The sequence below is a fragment of the Manis javanica genome, chromosome 12 (genome assembly GCF_040802235.1).
Source record: "Manis javanica isolate MJ-LG chromosome 12, MJ_LKY, whole genome shotgun sequence".
NCBI lineage: Eukaryota > Metazoa > Chordata > Mammalia > Pholidota > Manidae > Manis > Manis javanica.
This window is the reverse complement of record NC_133167.1, coordinates 101,759,945-101,778,276: the sequence shown is the minus strand read 5'-3', so window position 1 is coordinate 101,778,276 and position 18,332 is coordinate 101,759,945. Positions and strand designations below refer to the sequence as shown.

The 18,332-nt window shown below is 43.6% G+C and overlaps 1 protein-coding gene across 1 annotated transcript; it reads right to left on the bottom strand.

Annotated features, from left to right (window-relative positions):
- Positions 1 to 483: 483 nt before the first annotated feature.
- Positions 484 to 10,057, bottom strand: LOC140845244 (uncharacterized). Its single transcript, XM_073219179.1, has 2 exons — positions 1,321 to 10,057; positions 484 to 1,047 (listed from the first exon to the last, which is right to left on the bottom strand). The coding sequence occupies exon 1, from the start codon at positions 2,752 to 2,754 to the stop codon at positions 1,351 to 1,353; it is 1,404 nt and encodes a 467-aa protein (XP_073075280.1). The 5' UTR covers positions 2,755 to 10,057; the 3' UTR covers positions 484 to 1,047; positions 1,321 to 1,350.
- Positions 10,058 to 18,332: the final 8,275 nt, after the last annotated feature.

Here is an 18,332-nt window from a genome sequence, read left to right as displayed (position 1 = left end):
AAATCTTAATAATGGAACCTTTTCATGGTTCACTTTGAATGTGGTGGTAGCCTCTGAAATGACCTCAAGGGATCCTGACCTCCCCGTCCTCACCTTTGCGTGAGCCTCTCCCTGAGCCGGGGTTTGGCTTTGGTGAGTCCCTTCTAGCAAGCAGAATGCAGCAGAGGTGATGGGATGTCGCCTCTAAGATTAGATTGTGACTTGTGACTTGGGTGATGGAAGGGAAGCCATCTGGCAAGTTTGTGCTACCGTATGGAGAGGTTTATACTGCCGGGAACATAGCGGGTCTCCAGGCAGGTGGGCCTCAAGGAACTGAATCCTGCCAACAATCAGATAAAGGAGCTCAGAGTGGATCCACATGCCGGTGAGCCTTCAGATGAGACGGCAGTCAGGCCAGGGACACCTTGAGCCAGAGGCACCCAGCGGGGCTGTGCCTGGTTCCTGACCTACAGAATCTGTGTGATAACAAATGTTCATTGTTTTAAGCTGCTAGGGTTTAGGGTAATTTTTTATGCAGTGATAGATAACATACAAATGTCAAATGTCATTTATTCAAGAGGCACCGTTGGAGAACTTTTTGGGAAAATCTTAGTTGCCAGTAGTTGGTAAGTTAAGTGGAACAGATGTGAAAGTGTGGGGCGGGGCCTTGGAGACAAACCGTCTAGGTCTGGATTCCAGTTCTACCACTTCATGACAGGTATCCTATACAAATTACTTCCATTCCTTGTGCCCATAGGATGGGATGGTAATATCTACTTCAGTGGGCTGTTGTTAAGTATTAAGGACCTTTGCGTACTATGAGCCCTGAATAAATTTTGCTCTCATTATTACCATCAAGAGTGCTTGCTGTCCGAGGAAGACAGTGACCCCTGGAGCTAGACGCGTAAAGGTTATGTCCATAGGGCTGCTCCGGACATCTCAGGACTGGGCTCCTAAGCCATGTATTTGAGAAAAGAGGATTTCTTTTTGCAGATGCAGAGAGAGGGGAAGCTTGAGCCTTAGTCTTGACTGAAAGAAGAACTGGTCTTGGTCCTAACATCTTTGAACCTAGGCAGGAGTAGCAGAAGATGGAAAGTCTGTTATTTCAAAGCTGCAAGCAATCTTGGAAAAGAGAGCCATTTGAATATATTGCTCCTTTGTGTATTCTAGGACACATTCTTTATTTTGGGAAAATTATTCACGTGTACTATTAAACCCTAATGCTTCTTGTGATAGTCATCTCTCTAGATATATGACAATACAAAAATAAGCAACCACAGAGTTTTGCACAGCAACGAGTTTAAGGAAGGTTGTCTTTTTTTTTTTAAGCATAATTATTACCTTTCCTGTTACATTTCCGTATCCTCTTCATCAACTGCGTGTTGTGTAGACAGCGCTGAGAATTACTGGTTTCTCGTATAGCTGGCCCACCGTGCGTGATGGAGATAGGGGAGAAAGGTTCCACAAGACTTTGGAGGAGGGACTGATGACAATTTTTCGTGGTTGACTAAGTTTTTTAAAAAGCCACTTCCAAGGGCACATCAACCAGTCAGCGAATCCACTTGTTCCAGCAGGAGGTGGGAGCTGGGGTAGGGGAGGAGCGTGGGGAGGAGCGACACCCCGAGCTCCGGAATCGGTGCCTTCCAAGTGTCGTCGTGCGCGCCCCCCGGCCTCCAGGTCTCCCCCGAGCCCCGTCACCTGAACGCGCACCCCGGGCCACCCGCGCCGCCTCGGCCACCTCCCGCCTCGGACTGCTGGGGACTCCTCCCGCCCGCTCCAGCCCGGAGGGCGCCCCGGACTCGGCGCGAGCTGCCCGCCTCCTCCGCGTCTCCGCCCCCGGCCGGGGCCGCCGGGCGCGGAGGGAAGCGGGGGTGCCGGGGCTGCCGCCACTGCAGGATGAGCGGCGCCGGGAGGGTGGCCCGCGGCTGCAGGTAACGCGCGCCCGAGCTCGGGCCCCAGGGCTCCCGGCGCCGCGCCAGGGGCCGCGCCAGGGGCGGCGCGGGGCGTCGGGGCCCGCCGCGCGGAGGGCGCGGGCTGCCGGCCGGGCGCGGACGCCCCCGCGGGGCGCGCAGCGGGGTCCCGCAGGCTGCCGCCGGGAGCGGGGTCCGCGCGGCGGCGCCGGGCGCGCAGGCGATGGAGAAGTTCCTGCAGATCGCGCCGCACTCCCTGGCCATCATCCTGGGCCCGGGCGCGGGGCCCGCGGCGGAGAGGCCCCCGGCCCAGCCCCGGCAGCTGGCGCGGCACCACGTCGGCTACGAGGTCTTCGCCGACTTCAAAGCCGAGAACATGCAGCACTTCTGGAACAGGAAGGTCACCGCCGCGGTGGCCGAGACCTTCTTCCTGGGCTGGATCGACGAGCACGTCCTGCTGGTGCAGGGCCAGGAGGAGCATCTGCAGGCGCTGCGCGAGGGCTGGGCGCGCCGGGCGCTGCGGCCGCCCTGCGGCTTCCACATCCGCTGCCTCGGTGAGTCGGGCCGCCGGGGACCCCCGCCCCGTCCCCCGCCCCGCGCCGCCCGCCCCTGCGCCGGGGGAGGGGCCGCGGGCGCGGGACTGGGGGACTTCCTGGCACCGAGGACGGGGCCGGTCCCGTCCCCGCCCGCCTCCCCGCCGGCCCGCGGAGCCTCCGGCCGGGGCGGGGCCCGGGGAGCGCAGGTAGGCGGCGGCGGGCGGCGGGCGGCGGGTCCGCGGCCTCGGCTCCCGTCCCTGCCGGGCTGCCCCGCCGGGAAGTGGGTGCGGGCGGCCGGGAAGTCGGCGGGGCGGCTTCAGGTATAGCATCCCGACGCGCCGGGCTCAGGTGCGCGGCCGTACCCGGGACGCGCTGTCGGGGGCGGCGACCTGCCCTCCACGCGGCCCCCGCTGCTGTGGCCGCGGCGCGTTCCGCGGCGCCCGGCCAGGGTGCGTTCCGCGCTGGCCTTTCTGCTCGAGACGGAGCTGTGGATTTCGCTCTCAGTGTCTTGCCTGCAGTACCTCTTCAAGGCATTTGTGTTTGAAGGAAGGAGGGGACGTGAGGACAGGAAGGGCTGCAACAAAAGAGGAAACCGTCCCGGGGAAGAGAGCCGATAGGTGGTTTTCTCCACGCACTCCCAGTGGTGCCTGACTTCTGGTTTTTTATTGCACTGCTATATATATATGTATGTTCTCAGTCTGGTTTGCAGGTCTTCCTTCTAGAAGTTTGCATATACTCTTTAGTTTCGTGCCTCGGGCCCTGTGACTAAAAGTGTCTATAGTAAATAGTGTTTTATGAAACGATTTCAAGGAAGAACGGCTTTCTTTCTGGTCCTGCGGTTTAGAAATTCTTTCATGATATTTTGGGAGGAGGTCAAAAGTTCAATAAAGCCGACTTTTTCGTTACCGAAGGTTGCTACCTGCCTTCCTCTGACGGATTACCTTTTACCAGCTAATGTGTCTTCCTCTATGCAGATGGCAACTTTATAGCATTTAAAAATGTGTTTTGTCTGTTTTTGCATAGCAGAGATCTTTACAAAGCTTTCCGTGAATTGAGTAGACAAGAAACTAGTAAAGCTTGCATCTTGTGTATTTTGTAACCTGTGCTGAATTTTAAAAGGCGCCTTAATTTTCTTTCTTTGACTTTAGCAAAAACCTCAATGGAGTCCCTGTAATTAAGCTGCTTTAGTAAAGGGGCCAAGCTCAATACCTCTGAGGCTTAATCCTTCTTGTTAGTAGGACTGCAACATATTAGGAAGTTAAGAGTATGGTTAGTATTTAATGCACTGAATAGATTACAGCATTTTAATGGTTTTCTTTTAAACTTCATACTTTTTAACTTCTTACTTTGGAAAATTACAAGCATATACAGAAGTAGTATAATACAAAAGTATTATATCGAACCACCCATCATCTGACTTCAAAATGTATCAGCACATGGCCAGTGTCATTTTATCTATTTCCTTGTACCCCTCCACCGTTTGAAACCCCAGATATTATATCAATAGCTTTGATTTCTAAATATTTCAGTTGTTCACATTTTTTCCCCCATTTCATCAAAATTTGTGAACTCATAGGAATTGGTGATATTAACCAAAGAGAGGTATTTTGACAATTATAAAGGTTCCAAATTGCCATAGTTGGTTGACTGTTCCCTGATCCGTCTGGGTGGCCTGGGCTGTCTTAAGCTGACCGGCCCTGGCACTGCCCAGCCCAGCCCTTACCTCGGAAGCACGATAGGAAGTAAAGGGACCACCTCTTGAAAGGAGGCACCTGATAAGGGGGTAGGGGTAATGCCTGGGGCGTCCAAGGGATAACTTTCTTTTGAACTCCCTCAGGTTCAGAATCTTTACTAGAATTCCAGTTTTGCTTCACTAATGGATGGTAAAATGCTGAATTGTTTGAGAGAGTTCATCTGCTATAAAAAGTCTCTGTGGGAATCATTGTCTACCGCAGGCCTCCTAGTTTTTAGTGGCAAGGTCTTCCATTGAGCTTTGAAATTCCAAAGTCTGGGAGCCACTGATGACTGGCAGGCAGACTTTTATTCCCAGCCACAGTAGACGTGTTGACAGGTTCGTATGTTCGAAAAACAAAACAAAAGCAAAAAACCCACAGGAACCAAAACCAAAACACAAGGGTATGTTCAGCAGGAGGCTCCCTGTAACTCTGCTCTGAAAAGTGAGTGACTTTATCATAGGAATACCCCTGAATCTGTGGAGGTTACACACAAAAGCAGGAAATCAGTCACTTTACTATTAGTGATACATTTCTTGCAGCATACCTTGCAACTGAAGCCTCAGACGGTGCTACCTGTATTATCAGACACTTTTTTGCTGTTTTGTGATTTTTGCTAATTATTTAGTGAGTGTGAAGCTGCCAGAGAAGCAGACACATAGGTGAGCATTCCAGAAGGCCTTGTATTCCCAAATATTGAACTTGAATTAAATTCATATATATGAATTTTTAACTTGAATTATTAACCAGAAATAAATAACTGGTAGCCAAGTGCCAAGTTTAAATTTTGTTATTCTTAGGGTAAACAACTATTCACAAGATTTGATTGTTTTTCAGGTGTTCTGTGAGAGCGCATCTTAGAGGGCGGTGATCACATTGTTCCGTCAGATCTTCCCAGTGAAGAATGGGGGGAATGGCTGGGCTCCGTCTCCTGGGTGCTGGTCTCCTGGGTGTGTGCGCGAAGTGAACACACCCTGGATGCCCAGGTGCACTTTTCTGCTTGTGCGGTGGCACAGTTGAGGCAAGCCCGCACTTTCACAGCAAGATTAATAATGAGTTAGTATTTTGTTTCACAACTTAAAACATTCGTGTTGAATTTGCAAGCCATTTCAAAGTACTTTTGCCCATGATTTTGGAAGCATATGGTTCCAGCCAACTGTAAAATTTCAGGTAAGCGTAGGACAATGAGGAGATGATTACAGATTCAGCAAGAAGCAGGGAATTAAGCAACTCAAAGCAAAAATTGTTTTGATTTGGAACACTCAAATCCAGTACTTAGAAATAACCTACTCTAAGCATTTAGAAAAAAAGGCTTTTGATTTCTGGGACCCTTTAAAGGGGATATGTGTATGCAGGAAACAGATATGTTTTTAAATGGCTCTGTCTGTTTTGAGTAAATCACATTAAGTGAAATCCCATGCCTGTATGTTGAGTGCCTACTAGTGCTGGTCTGCGTCACTCCGCAGATTTTAAATAAGGCGCATGGTCTGTTCTGTGGCGTTGGCTGGAGAGTTGAGAGTGTGCTAAGTGCTTTAGGACAGAGAGCAAGGAGCGGTTACTTCTGCCTTGTGAGCTGATGAAGAGTTCCCCAGAGAAGAAGCTTCAGCTCAGCATTGTGCAGATGTGGGGTGCAAGGGTTCATGCGAACAGGAGAGCTTTCTGAGCCTGGCAGGAGCACGGACAAGGTCAAGGGGATGGGGAGTTCATGACAGGCTTGTGAACTGGCTGGTTCAGGTGCTTGGGGGCCGACCTGTGACAAGACAATGGAAAAGGAGGCTAAGGACAGGTGTGTAGGTTTAGAAGCCACTGGTAGCTTTAAGCGGGGAGAGGGTGGCCTGATTTGGGCTTTGTGGGGCCAGTGAGGGTGATGGAGGGGGCTGGGAGGGGATCAGACACAGGTGCCCCCAGCTAAAAGTCTGTTGAAACAGCTGTGGGGAGAGATGGTGAATGCTGGGAGAGCGGTTGCTCTCCTAAGGACATTCTGATAGGAATGCTCATCTTCCCTAAGGGAGATGCCACTTTAGGTAGGTTGAGTCTGGAGGGTCTTCCAGCTCCGGCCACAAGCCCGTAGGCCTTGGGCTTTTGGGTTTTCCGCTCGCAGCCTTACTGTCATCTGGGACTCAATGTCCATGACTTCCCTGGGCCTCGGATCTCAGGGAGCCTCAGTTAGTCTCTGTGTCCTCCGGGGACTCTTTACACTTTCCCAGTCTGTCCATCAATATTGGAATAGTTAGGACCAAATAGGCTCTCTAGAATTTAATTCGAAACTTATATTTTACATTATAAGATTGTTTTAGTACATATAGGCATCAAGACAGACTTTGTCCTGTCTCAGTATCTTTATTGGTTTTCTTAAAAAGCATTGTTCTCCTAAAGCGGTTTCTCCAGGTAGTAAGTTTTTAAGGCAGAATTGTTTTTTGAAAAATGTATACTCCAAAAATATTTGTATATACCTCTCCAAAGTTGATGTATTTAAGTCAACTTAAAATGGAATCATATTCCTAGACGAATGGCCTGGATTGCTTAAGGAATGTTATAAAGTGTTTTGAAGGACACAGATTCATTTAACAACCCACCATTTTCTAGGATTTGTTCTGGGGGCCGAAGTGGAGGACAAGCCAGACACAGTCCTTACATTTTTGGAGGTTCTGTTCTAGTGGGGCAACAGATTTCAGGTAGTTTTATGTGCTGTAAAAATTAGGCAGGTGGTAGAATGGAAAATGATGGGGAGAAGTGAGGTAACAGGTAACATTCATCATTTCCTCTTTTCTAATTGCTTTATTTTTATTAACTAATCTTTAAGACACCTATGCTATTTAGGTTTCATTATTTTACACATTTTATAAATAAAGAAATTGAAGAACAAGAAGATAAGTACTTCTCCAAAGATCCCTAGTTAGTAAGCGAAAGTACTAGGATCTGGATCCAGGAAACCAGTTTTTGTCATACAAATAGGATTCAAGTTCAGGTTATCCTGGGCAGAATTTCCTTCGCAGCCCCCAATACACACAGCCTGTCAAGAGTCTAGGTGCCAGGTAGCCCAGCAGCGCCTGGTTTCCTTGGAGGTAGTGACGTTCTTTTCCCTGGAACAGCACAGGGGACAAAGGAAACCAGTGTCCAGGGGTCCAGGATGCTGCCCGAGAGCATCACGCTTCATCTTCTTTTGGGCCAAACAGGTTGGTCCATTACTTTGTGAGGCTAATCATCTTTCTGGGCTTCTTCAGAGGAGGGCAGATTCTTCACTTTCTCTTCCAAAGCCACACTCCCTCCAGGGCTTTGAGCAATTGCTCAATTAGACGTCTTGCTTCAGGTAGCGCTTGAGTGGTGTGCATGCAGTCCGCCTGCAGCGGAGAGCAGCTGGGAATCAGCTTGGCACGTTGGAGGAGCAGGAGAGAAAGCCAGGAGGGCTGGTGCTTGTAGAGCTGGCAAAGGAATGGAAGGTGTGACAGGAGATGAGGTCACCGGGCCTGGCTGAGTGCAGGTCATGTGGGGTCTCGCGGGATTTCCTTCTCCCATGACAAGACGTTCAGCATCCAGTAAGTACAGCGCCTTGGGTGGGGGTCTGTAGGATGTCCAGAAGTTTCAGACGTGGCCCTCACTCTTAGAGAAGCTTACCTCTCATATGAAAATCTTAAGATTAACAGTGGACAATGATGCACTTCAAGTTTTTATTAATTTCCAGCTAGTCATAAAAAATATTCTGTATGGATTACCTCACTCTGGCTCAAGATATTTTCAGTAAAGGTGTGTCAGTTTCATTGTAATAAAAGCATTCAGAACGAACCTCTGAGACTCAAGGATTTGCTGCGATAACCGAGAAGACTTTACAAAGATTTATAAATTTCACCTTTTGTGGCTTAATTCTGGTCTTGAGCACATGTTTGTTTCTCTGTCCCATTAAGAGGTAAGTTTGCCAGTTATCACCAAGTTCTTTTTAAAGGGGCATAAAGCGAAAGGGTGACTGGGTCTCTTGTGCTGTCCCTGTGGGCGATCACAGATTTTGGGGTTAAAAACCCCTAAGAGAGGTTTATTGTATGCAAACTACTTGCTACAAACCTCTGGCCCTCTAGGTGCCTAAGGCTGATCTTTTTCCCCCTGGGCTTGTTCTGTTTTGGTCTTGAGAAGCCTGGGAGGACTTGGAAAGCCTGCCGACTCTGGAGTTCATAGAGAATTGCAGGGGGTGTGAATGAGTCCTTTTTTGGTAATGGGGCTTTGTGACCTGCACCGCTTGTCTAGGTTGATCACTTTCCTTTCATCAGAGGTGGTTATTAATTTGCTTTTTATTTGTTTGTTTATTTTTTAACAAAGAGGCTTTAGGTCAGACAGTGAAGCAGTAATGTAGAACCGAGAATGCAGTGCGTGGAAACCACGTCCCAAATGCTCCCAGGTAGTGGTGGGTACGGTAGCATCTTTCTCCTGATCTTTCTCGTGTCCTTAACATTTCCTCTTACACTGGATGGAGCAGCGACAAGAGGCAGAAGAGGAAGAATGAGTTTTCTGAATGTTTATGTGGGTCAGGACTTTAATTTTCTCATTGAATCCTTACTGGAGGTAGTGCTAATGTTATGTCCATTTTATAAAAGAGGGAACAGGTTGAGAGAGGAACCTTGCGTGAGCAAGAAATCTCAGATTTTGTGTTTCGAAATAACTCCTTTAAAAAAATCTCAGCTTGGCAATGTGACTCCAGAGTATAAGCTGTTAATCCTGTTAAAACTGTCATTTCTGCTGGACAGAGGTTTTAGCTTTGTTCCCTGTCGGTGATCATTTCTGTCTCTTGTACTGTCATTTTTTCTGAATGTTAAACACAGTAGATTTGTTTGTATTGTGATTTATGAAACCTGCTTAAAACACACAGCTATAGCTCACCAAATAAATAAAAGCTGAGTATGGAAGACAGGACTGGGGTCTGGATATTTAAAATGTGGGGCCAGCAGGTGATTGCAGGATAGTGGCACTGCCAGATATATATTCAAAGTGTTGTCAAAGAGGAGCCTTAGAAAGAAGTTAATGATAAAAATTTTGCTACTAACCCAGAAGTATTCCTTTTGAGGAAAACGAAAAGGCAGTGTAGACGATATTGAGAAAACCGCATTCATGATACAATGGGATATGGCACTAGAAGGCAAATTCATCACATTGTTCTTCACAATGGTTCATTTTTCTTCTTTTTTGAGGTTTCAGAATTAAAGGACACTCATATTTTCAGATGCCATGAGTAGGCAAATTATCAGCTCTATTGTACTTTATTGAATTTAAAAACATTGCTTTTTCTTTTCATGTGTTTCTATTTTCCTAGCCAGATATTTTTTTTTTCTGCATAAAAAGTTACACAAAGAGTCTTACATCTGAAAGAATTATTCCACATCTGAAAGAATTATTCCTCTTAGAATTTTCTTAATTTAAAAATTAATTTAGTGTGAAAAGTATGGTTCAGTTACTTCTGGTTATGGTGCCAGAGTTTTTCTTTTTTTAAAAAAAATTAATAATGTAAGATACAGATTTTGTGAATGAATGTATCAGGTAGTATGATTTGTGCATCACATGATTTTCAAAATATAGGTCTCCAAGGCTATGAAACTGCTTTTGAGTACAGCTTTGGCTGTATCCTACATAAGCTTTGATATATAATATCCTCATTCTTGTGACCAGACAAGTAGTCACAACAGGTATTTTGTTTTAAATTCAACCCAGTAAGTATCATGGAGAAATTTCTTCCTCCCTTTCTCCACACAGAAATTGTGTGTTTTAAAAAAAACTTGTGTTACTGATTTCTCACATTATAGTTGTCAGAGTGTCTACTCTGTAATGCATATTTTTTTCAAATTTACTGATATTTTTATTGTTACATAATACAGATCAAGAAGATATGTTCCATAGAAACTTGAAATAAGGAAATTTTTTACAAGGTATGCCTGTGCTACATTTTCTTATTAAGTTTATATTATATTGTTCAACTCTTCTAGTTCTCATTTTCTGTGTGTTTTATTTGTTAGACTGCAATAAGTGTGCTAAAGTCATCTCCCTCAAATTCTGATTTCTTTCATTGAATTTCTAATAGTTTTAACATTATATATTTTGATATCCAACATATGTTTATATTGATTTTTGTCTTTAACATACATATAAAATATACAAATGACTGTATATTTATATATGTACATATACTTATAAATGTATGTTCATTTATATTACATATAAATATACATTTAACACAAAGTCCTTTCTCCTCCTTTTTACTGTGAAATCTTTTCCAAAACTAATATTGCCACCTTCTGCTTTTTGGTTGGTATATCAGTGCCACCTTTTTCTTTTTAATCTTTTGTCTCCTTTAGTTCTAAGCAGGATATAATTAGTTTGAATTTTAACCAAATATGAAGAGTATTTTTTGTCTGTTTTAAGGATATTGAACCATTAAATGTATTATAATAACTCATATGTTTGCTCTTGTTTGAAACTTTCATACTTTATATGGGAGGCTCTATAATATCAGCTTTTTATAAATTATGTTGAACTGAGTAGTGCAATGTACCTCTCAAGTGGTCACTGCCATTTTCACAAACAGAGGATTAAACACCTTCTTTGGTGCTTTCCTTTGACCTTATAATTAGAATAATGTTTTGCAAACTTGATTTTTCTGTAGGTAAGTGAAGTCCAAATTCTCTACCCTCAACCCTAGGGAAGTGAAGCCGAGAGAAAGACACCCACAGCTGCCACCTTGTAGGTGCTGGGAGGGGGCCGGTGTATATGTGAATTGGTAAATGTTCATTTTCTGGCCTAGAATCGCCCTGTGGAGAGTGTTGGTTTGGACTAGAGGCTGTTGCAAATGCTCCTGGGTGACCAGGCCTCAAAGGGAGGGAGGCGGAGGGAGACACACAGGCCACGGCACCTGTCTATTCCAGGGAGGCCACATCAGCATTTAGAAACTGGATTTCTGGTTTGGGTTTTGTATTTTTGCTTGCTGGTTATTATCCTGTGCAGCTGTCTTAGATTCATGATTCGAAAGCAGAAGGGTGAAGGGTGTTGGCCTTGTCTTACCAAGGTGAACTGGCTCACCCAGCAAGTGGCATTCTCAGGCAGTTCTATCAAGAGATTTTCAGGTGTGACAAGCACCAGGTCTTCTGTCCAGGCCCAAAGCGGGTGACAGTTGTGGCTGCTGTCATTCTCCTGTCATTCTCCTCTCCTGTTATCAGCCTCCCGTCTCCTTCATGTGGAGGAGGTTGTTTTATATTTGAAACCCCTTTTGCCAAATCTAGAAATAGAAGAGAAGTTTGTTATAACAGAGACAGATGTTCAGTTTGAAGAGATCTGTGAACACAAAACCAGATGGAAATCGCTGTTGGCATTAACTTAGTGTCATATGATGAATTATCAAAGGTTTTCCATGGGGAAAAAAGTTTAATTCGATGAATGTTTTCTTCTTTTTCTTCTTTTAAAAATGAGCACTTTATGTATCTTTTTGATATTATGGTAGAAACAAGAGTCAGTAAATCCCCGAATTTCTTTGTTTTCTGAAAATAACTTCAGTTTCTTTTGTGCTCAAGTCAGTGACTGTTCATATAAAGTGGAGAAAAGTAGGAAAGCCTGGATCCCTTATGGACCAGTAGTATGTGGCTATATTTGTTCTAAAAATGTGACAGCAAATATAACCAGCAAATTTACATGTAATTTGAATGAGCTGTGTTTTGAATGTGTATATATTCTCTAACTGATGATGAGTCGATAAAGTCACATTGGGCACAATCCCTTTTATTGTGCCTATACTATTTAAATGGCTTTAGATCTGTGAAAAAGAGAAAACATAAAAATGCTGGGCTGAAATAAGCACTACATTTTAAAAAATGATTTTTATTTCTCCCCTCTGCTCCAATGTACATTTCTGGAATTTATGAGCAGATGAGACAGGAATCAGTCACATGTGACAGAATACAAATTGAAGTTATTTCTAAAGAGTGGTTTGATGTGAACTGGCAAGGTCACGTAATTTCACTGACTGTAAGATCGACTTCTGTGTTACAAAGTAAATCTGCACTGGCCAGTGTGAGGGTCAAGAGTATAAACACTTCAGAACACGCTTTTACTCTCATGGGGAGGGATTAAGAGTACGCATGATTGTGCAAACAGTATGTGAGTAATTTTCTCTAAGCCCTGGCCCTGTGTGCTCGAAAGTTCTGATGACCTAAGCATGTGGATGCGAATGACTGAATGTAGTCCTTTGTCATATTGCTCACATACTTGATTTTCTAAGTAGGTAGATCATTGTGCTGACTTCGTTCCCACACCAAACAGATTGTCCAGGCATTACAGTTAAGACACTGCGTTCTTAGGTCACAAAAGCTGAAAGTGACTAAGATTTGTATGATCACTTATTTTAAAATAATTGACGTTTGTATTCTACTTGATTATATTAGCAGCGCACTTTGCATGCGTCTTCCCCATTAGATTGTAATTTCTTTGAGAGTGGGACCGTTATCGCAGTTTACATTCTCTATTCTAGTCCAATTATCTCTGTAATGTGGATTTGTAAGTATAGCATAAGCATGTTATAAGTATAGTTAATGCTAACTGGCTTCTGGTGGTAATTTCTAAACTACCATTTGTTAAAATAGCTGAAGAAGGAAGCCTCTTTCTGGATAGTTCTAGGGCCTTTGGTTACCTGTGTAAACAACTTGAATCCAGAGTCAACTGGATTTTTCTCAATCTGAGAAAAATGAAACTCAAGAGCCACTGTTAGTAAACTGGATTTTCTTGAATCTGAGAAAATGAAACTCAGGAACAGCTGTGGTCACAGCTGAATAACTGAATTTTCCCAAGTAAGGCAAACATTTAAGTTCTAAAGCCAATTAAATCATTTCTTTGCTTTGCTTCTATATAAACGCTCCCACCAGCGAGCCCCCCAACCATTTTTTGGTTTTGTCAGGGCCAGCTTGGAATTGTTACTCAGATAAACTTTACAAAATTTAATGTGTCTCACTTTACCTTTTTACACATTTTAATGTTGGGAAAAAAACTCAGTGCTGGTAAAGGTGAGATAACTCTGATACTTTAATACGTTGTCAGTGAAACTGTAAAGTGAAAAAACAATTTATCTGGACAGCATCTTGGCAATATGTACCATAAAACCATCTACATATTCAGAGTTTGATGTAGCAATGGTGTTTTTACAACTGTGTGTAAAATCATAATCCAAAATGTAGAGAGCTATGTATGTAGGAAGCTATTCATTACATAATTTTTAAGGAAGGAAGATTGCAAGCAATCTAAATACTATAAGCAGAGAATAATTATGTAAATTATGGTTTTGTACACTGGATGGAATATCGTACAGCCATTAAAATGTCTATAAAGTTTGAAGCAACATGGGAAAATGCTTATGATATATAATGTTCCTTTAAAGTGTCTGTAATATTTCATGGCAATATAAATCAACAAAATCTCAAACTGGACGCATAGGGAAAAAGGGGAAAGAATAATAACTGAATGACTAGTATGTTTGGGGCACTGTGCCAAGTACATTTTCTCCCTTTTTATAAATGGTCCCGTTTTGTGGATGAGGACACTGAGCTTAGAAAGGTGCGATGACCTTGCTCGGCTATGTTACATGAAGGGACCGGGACTGGGCCCAGGTCTGTGGGATCCGAAATTTGGCGATTTACAAAGTCGACTGTGCACTGGAATCAACTGCAGAATTTCAAGTAAATAAATGAATTAATAAATGAATAAATACTATCTGGCTTCTCCCAGATCCAAATCAGAATCACCAGCTAGACAACTGGGCGCCTGTATTTTTAATATACAAGAAGGGGTCTGTGGCCAGTCTGTGACTAGATCGTCTGCAAATTCCATTTGTAGCATAAAAAATACACTAAATATTAATTGTGACTATTAACAGTGGCAGCAGTTGGGTAATAGGACTGAGGGTGATTTTATTTTTTTCCTTCCACTTTTCAGATTTTTGTTAGTGAGAAATGATGTCCATGTGAGTATAGAAATTTAATGAAGGGAAAGGTGAATAAAAATATTTATTTTAAAGAGTCTCCCTTTTCTTTGGGGGTGGTGTATTATATGTTGCATCCTTTAAACAATGCATATATGGGAGAATGAAATTATATCCAAAAGAGGCATAATTTCAGCAGAATATTACAAAATATAACAGTCTAATGATGATTACAGTTAACACTATATATTAAGTTTATCTGAGTTACAACGCAGCCTTAGCAAATAAGACTTGGACTGTGGATTTAAAAAAATAAGTTAGATGGTATGTTAATTCTATTTCAATAGAAAATAAGCAAAATGAACCATTAAGAAAAGCCACAGAGAAACTGTTCTGTGTAGCTGTTTGACAAGAAAGAAAACTCTGATCGCTGAGTATTTTTGGTGTCAGGGAAGGGGATAAAAGTTCTTTTTCTTATAGCTGAGAAGAAAGGGTGTGAAATGGGACCATAATTACAGGAAATATTGGAGTTTACTGTTAATGTCCAAGCACGGCAGGCTAGTGTCGGGAGGTAAACATGGGACCTTTCAGTGAGGTCTCTGTCACTCAGCAGGTTGCTATGCTGGGTCATTCCGAGGCAGGAAGAACAGTGTGGATTCTTAAAATAAAAGCAGTGCTGAAAAGTTTCCATTTTTTAGGAAGATGGGAAGATGTCAAAGTTAGACAAGTTATATGTGCATATGCTAAAAAGAAAATGTTTAAACAATGACATTTGTATTTTTGTGTGTATTAGGAATACCTGACATGATCAAAAACTTTGCTTACAAGACTGGATGCTTGGAGTAGCCTTAGCTTCTAACTTTAGCCTCTTTATCACTTTGTAGGCTTGGCCAAACAATCTTCAGAATTCCTGGGTGAATCCAGAAGATAAGTAATTTCATGAGGTCCATGTCCTGTATAGATTCATGAACGGATACTGTAAAGAATAGATGCATATTGCATATATATTTGAAAAGCCGAGTAATGATGTCATTCAGTCTTAGGAAAACCTTATTTGAAACATGGTGATGTTTTTTTCCACTAGAAAACTCACTTTTCTTCTTCACTTGAGATCAGATCTTACCAGACCAGTTCGTCCTACCAGAAATCCACGAAAGCTGTGTAAGTTTTATATTAAATAATCCCTTAGTTAAAAAGAAAAAAAGTCCTCATTAAAACTAGTGTTATGAAAACCAGGTTTTTGCATCTGTCAGTGCTTCTTTGGAGACGGGTGGAGAAGAAATTCCGATGAGGTCTTTGTCCAAGTCTAAAGCCGGTGCTGGATTGGCTGAATTGATGTCTCAGTTGATCCTATAGTATTTCCCAGAGTGGCCACAGATCAGATGTCACTTTTGCTGTCTGTTGTGATCATTGAAATTGTGTTCACCAGATCTGGGTACAAGATGTACCTAAAGTCATCACAGAAGAAGAAAGGACTGTTTTCTCAAGGTGGGAGACCACCACCCATGCTCTGAGGTGGTGTCAACATTCTGGGAAGCTAGTGAACTGAATCAAAGGAAAGAAAAGCCCCAACTATTTGGGGGCTGAATTAGAAAACACTGGCTTCTGAAAGTGCTCAGTCACCTAGGAGAGACCTCAGTCCTTACTAACGGGGTGGTTGATTGTGTCCAAAACAGTGTGTTAGACATCAGATGATGAGCCTTGGTTTATATGTCCTTGAATGCTGATGACAGGGCCCATCCTTTGGTGAGTTGTCAAAGGGATGTGCTCGCGAGATCTGTGAGTAAAAAGACGTACTAACCCTATTTTGGAACTTCAGGGAAAAGACTAACTTCCTTGCATTTAGGAACAGTTGGAGTATTGCCTACCTGGGAGGAAAAGTTGAAACTCCTGAGTACACTGAAATTGATATTCCCAGGGATAAAGACCAACCATACAGTTCATCCCTTTAGAGCTAATTAAAAAAATTATAACCACCTCCTAATTTTTTTTGTAAATGTGATGACACTCTCAAGGCTTCCCAGAAGTGATTTTTAAGAAGTCACAGCACATCCAGCCTGTCTGGTGGGTGCATTCAGGCAATCTGCTTAGACCCTGGTGGAAAGTCACATTTGTGAGCATGTGAGCAGAGAGCTTTTCTCCCGATGATCTTGAAGAGGATTCCAAAACCAGAGAGTCGTTTTGGAAAAGGGTTTTGATTCAGGTGCCAGACACACTTGGCAGGTCACTGTGGTGATCTCCTTATTTGTATTAAAACAAGCAAATACGCTTTTCCAGGTATTACCTCTCTTCTTTCATTTATGTCCATTAGGCAGCCTGTTTTTCTCCTGTGGTTCTGACTATGGAAACAAGAGGCAGACCCTGATATAATGAAGTGACTCTCGTTATACTTTCGGTGAGCTAGCGTCTCAGCATTCTTTAAGAACATTGCATGATGAAGAAAAAGTATGTGTATTTTAAGGTTACTGTAAATATTTTTCTTTGAAAACATCACTTTAATATTTTTCACTGGTACAATTTTGAGACATCAAGTAAGATTAGAGCATGAGTTTTTTATGTGTACAAAAGGAGGCACGGTTGAGAAATCTTGACATAGTGAATCACAGGTAGGAAAATAAATTTATTCCTCCATTTGGCTTGCTAGCTTCAGGGCTGTGTTTTTTTCCCCATGCAAACTACTCCTGGAAGAGAACGTAGAGCAATGCTCTTAAAACGGGTAAGCGAATGTTCTAGAAAGTAGTTTTACAGTATGGTTGACATTTGGAGTGCTGAGAGAATGTAAATTACAGCATGAGAAGTATTAGTATTAAAGTAAAACTCCAAACAATATTAGTGGTTAAAACATGATTTCGCATCATTCTCTCCTTACTGTTTTTCAGATGTGCACTGGTTGCACGGTTAATAAAATCCGAGAACTCCAGGTTATTTCTATTTTGTTACTAAGAACTAAGATGATGTTCTGTGTCCACAAGGCCGATTACCTGCTTGTGTTTATGTCTCTCACTTTATGTTTTTTACTGCTCGTCCCTGTTATTAGGGTTTTATCTAGGAAGGAGAGGGTCACCGTTCCTTCTCCCTACACCCTTTTCTGCCCTGTGTAGAAAGGCTTTGGGAGACGTGAGCAGTTCTCGCTGCTCGCCTGGCTGAGCAGAGGGAAGCCTTTGTCGGACGAGAAACCTGCGCTCAGGGTCCAGCGCTCTGGATAGGTTTGGGTTCTCAAACATACAAATGTATCCATTTATTCTTTATCCTTTTTTTTGGGGGGTGGTTTTTTGGTCTGCTTGCTGACACAGAACAAATATTATTAGTTACGGATCTTGCAAGGGACTACATTTTTCCTACTTGGGTTTCAGAGTCTGTTGATTGAATGCCAACCGGTAGGTAGGGTAAAATTTGGCTAATTCCAGTTGTGGCTTTTGAGATGCTCAAGGTAACCCTGAAACTAGAAGATTAAAAAAAATTTAGCTGAAGAGTTTTTTCTGCTCACGGTTCTATTGACCTCCTGGCCCCCTTTCCTGATGCTAATCCAGTAGAGTGTAACGACTTCATTTTGCTTTGGAATTGTACACAGAGGGTTGGTTAGTTGGCCGGATGCCCATGTGTAACCATGTGGTACTTCATGGATTGCAGATAATGGCTTCATTTTCCTCTGTGTTTTAATAGCAGGAAACCTGTACTAGCAGGTAGGTGAGCTTTTGTGCAAAGTACACATGAAAGCATTACAGTAGTATTATTCATGCCACAGCACAGCCGACTTAATCTGTGCAGAAATGGTAATTCTCTTCCTACTACCTTCTGGATATTTCCACCCACGACTCTAAGGAGAGTTGAGAGTGATCCAGACCTTTGCTTTTAAGGGTAGGGGTCACAGCTTCCCCCTTTTCTGTGCTCTTTGCCTCAGTGGCACAGGTTTTGGCCCCAGGGCATCTACGGGGGTGCTGGTAGGCAGGTGGGTCGCGGAGGTGAGGTTTGGCAGTGCCTCCTTCTCACGGTTCCAAGGCACCTGGCGCTCCTCTCAGGGCCCCGTCCAGGCCCTGACTAGAGGGAGGGGGGACTGGTCTCTCAGGCAGCCTCCTCCTCCTCTGCAGCTGCTGAAACACCCCACCCCTGTCCCTGTCCCTGTCCAGCTTGACCCCACCCTTGTCTCAAGGGTCTGTCAGTCAGCGGGCTGCGGGTCCAGGCCACACGGTTGGAACTTGGGATATTAGGTCCAGACAGGACCTCAGGGCCCCGCCAAGCC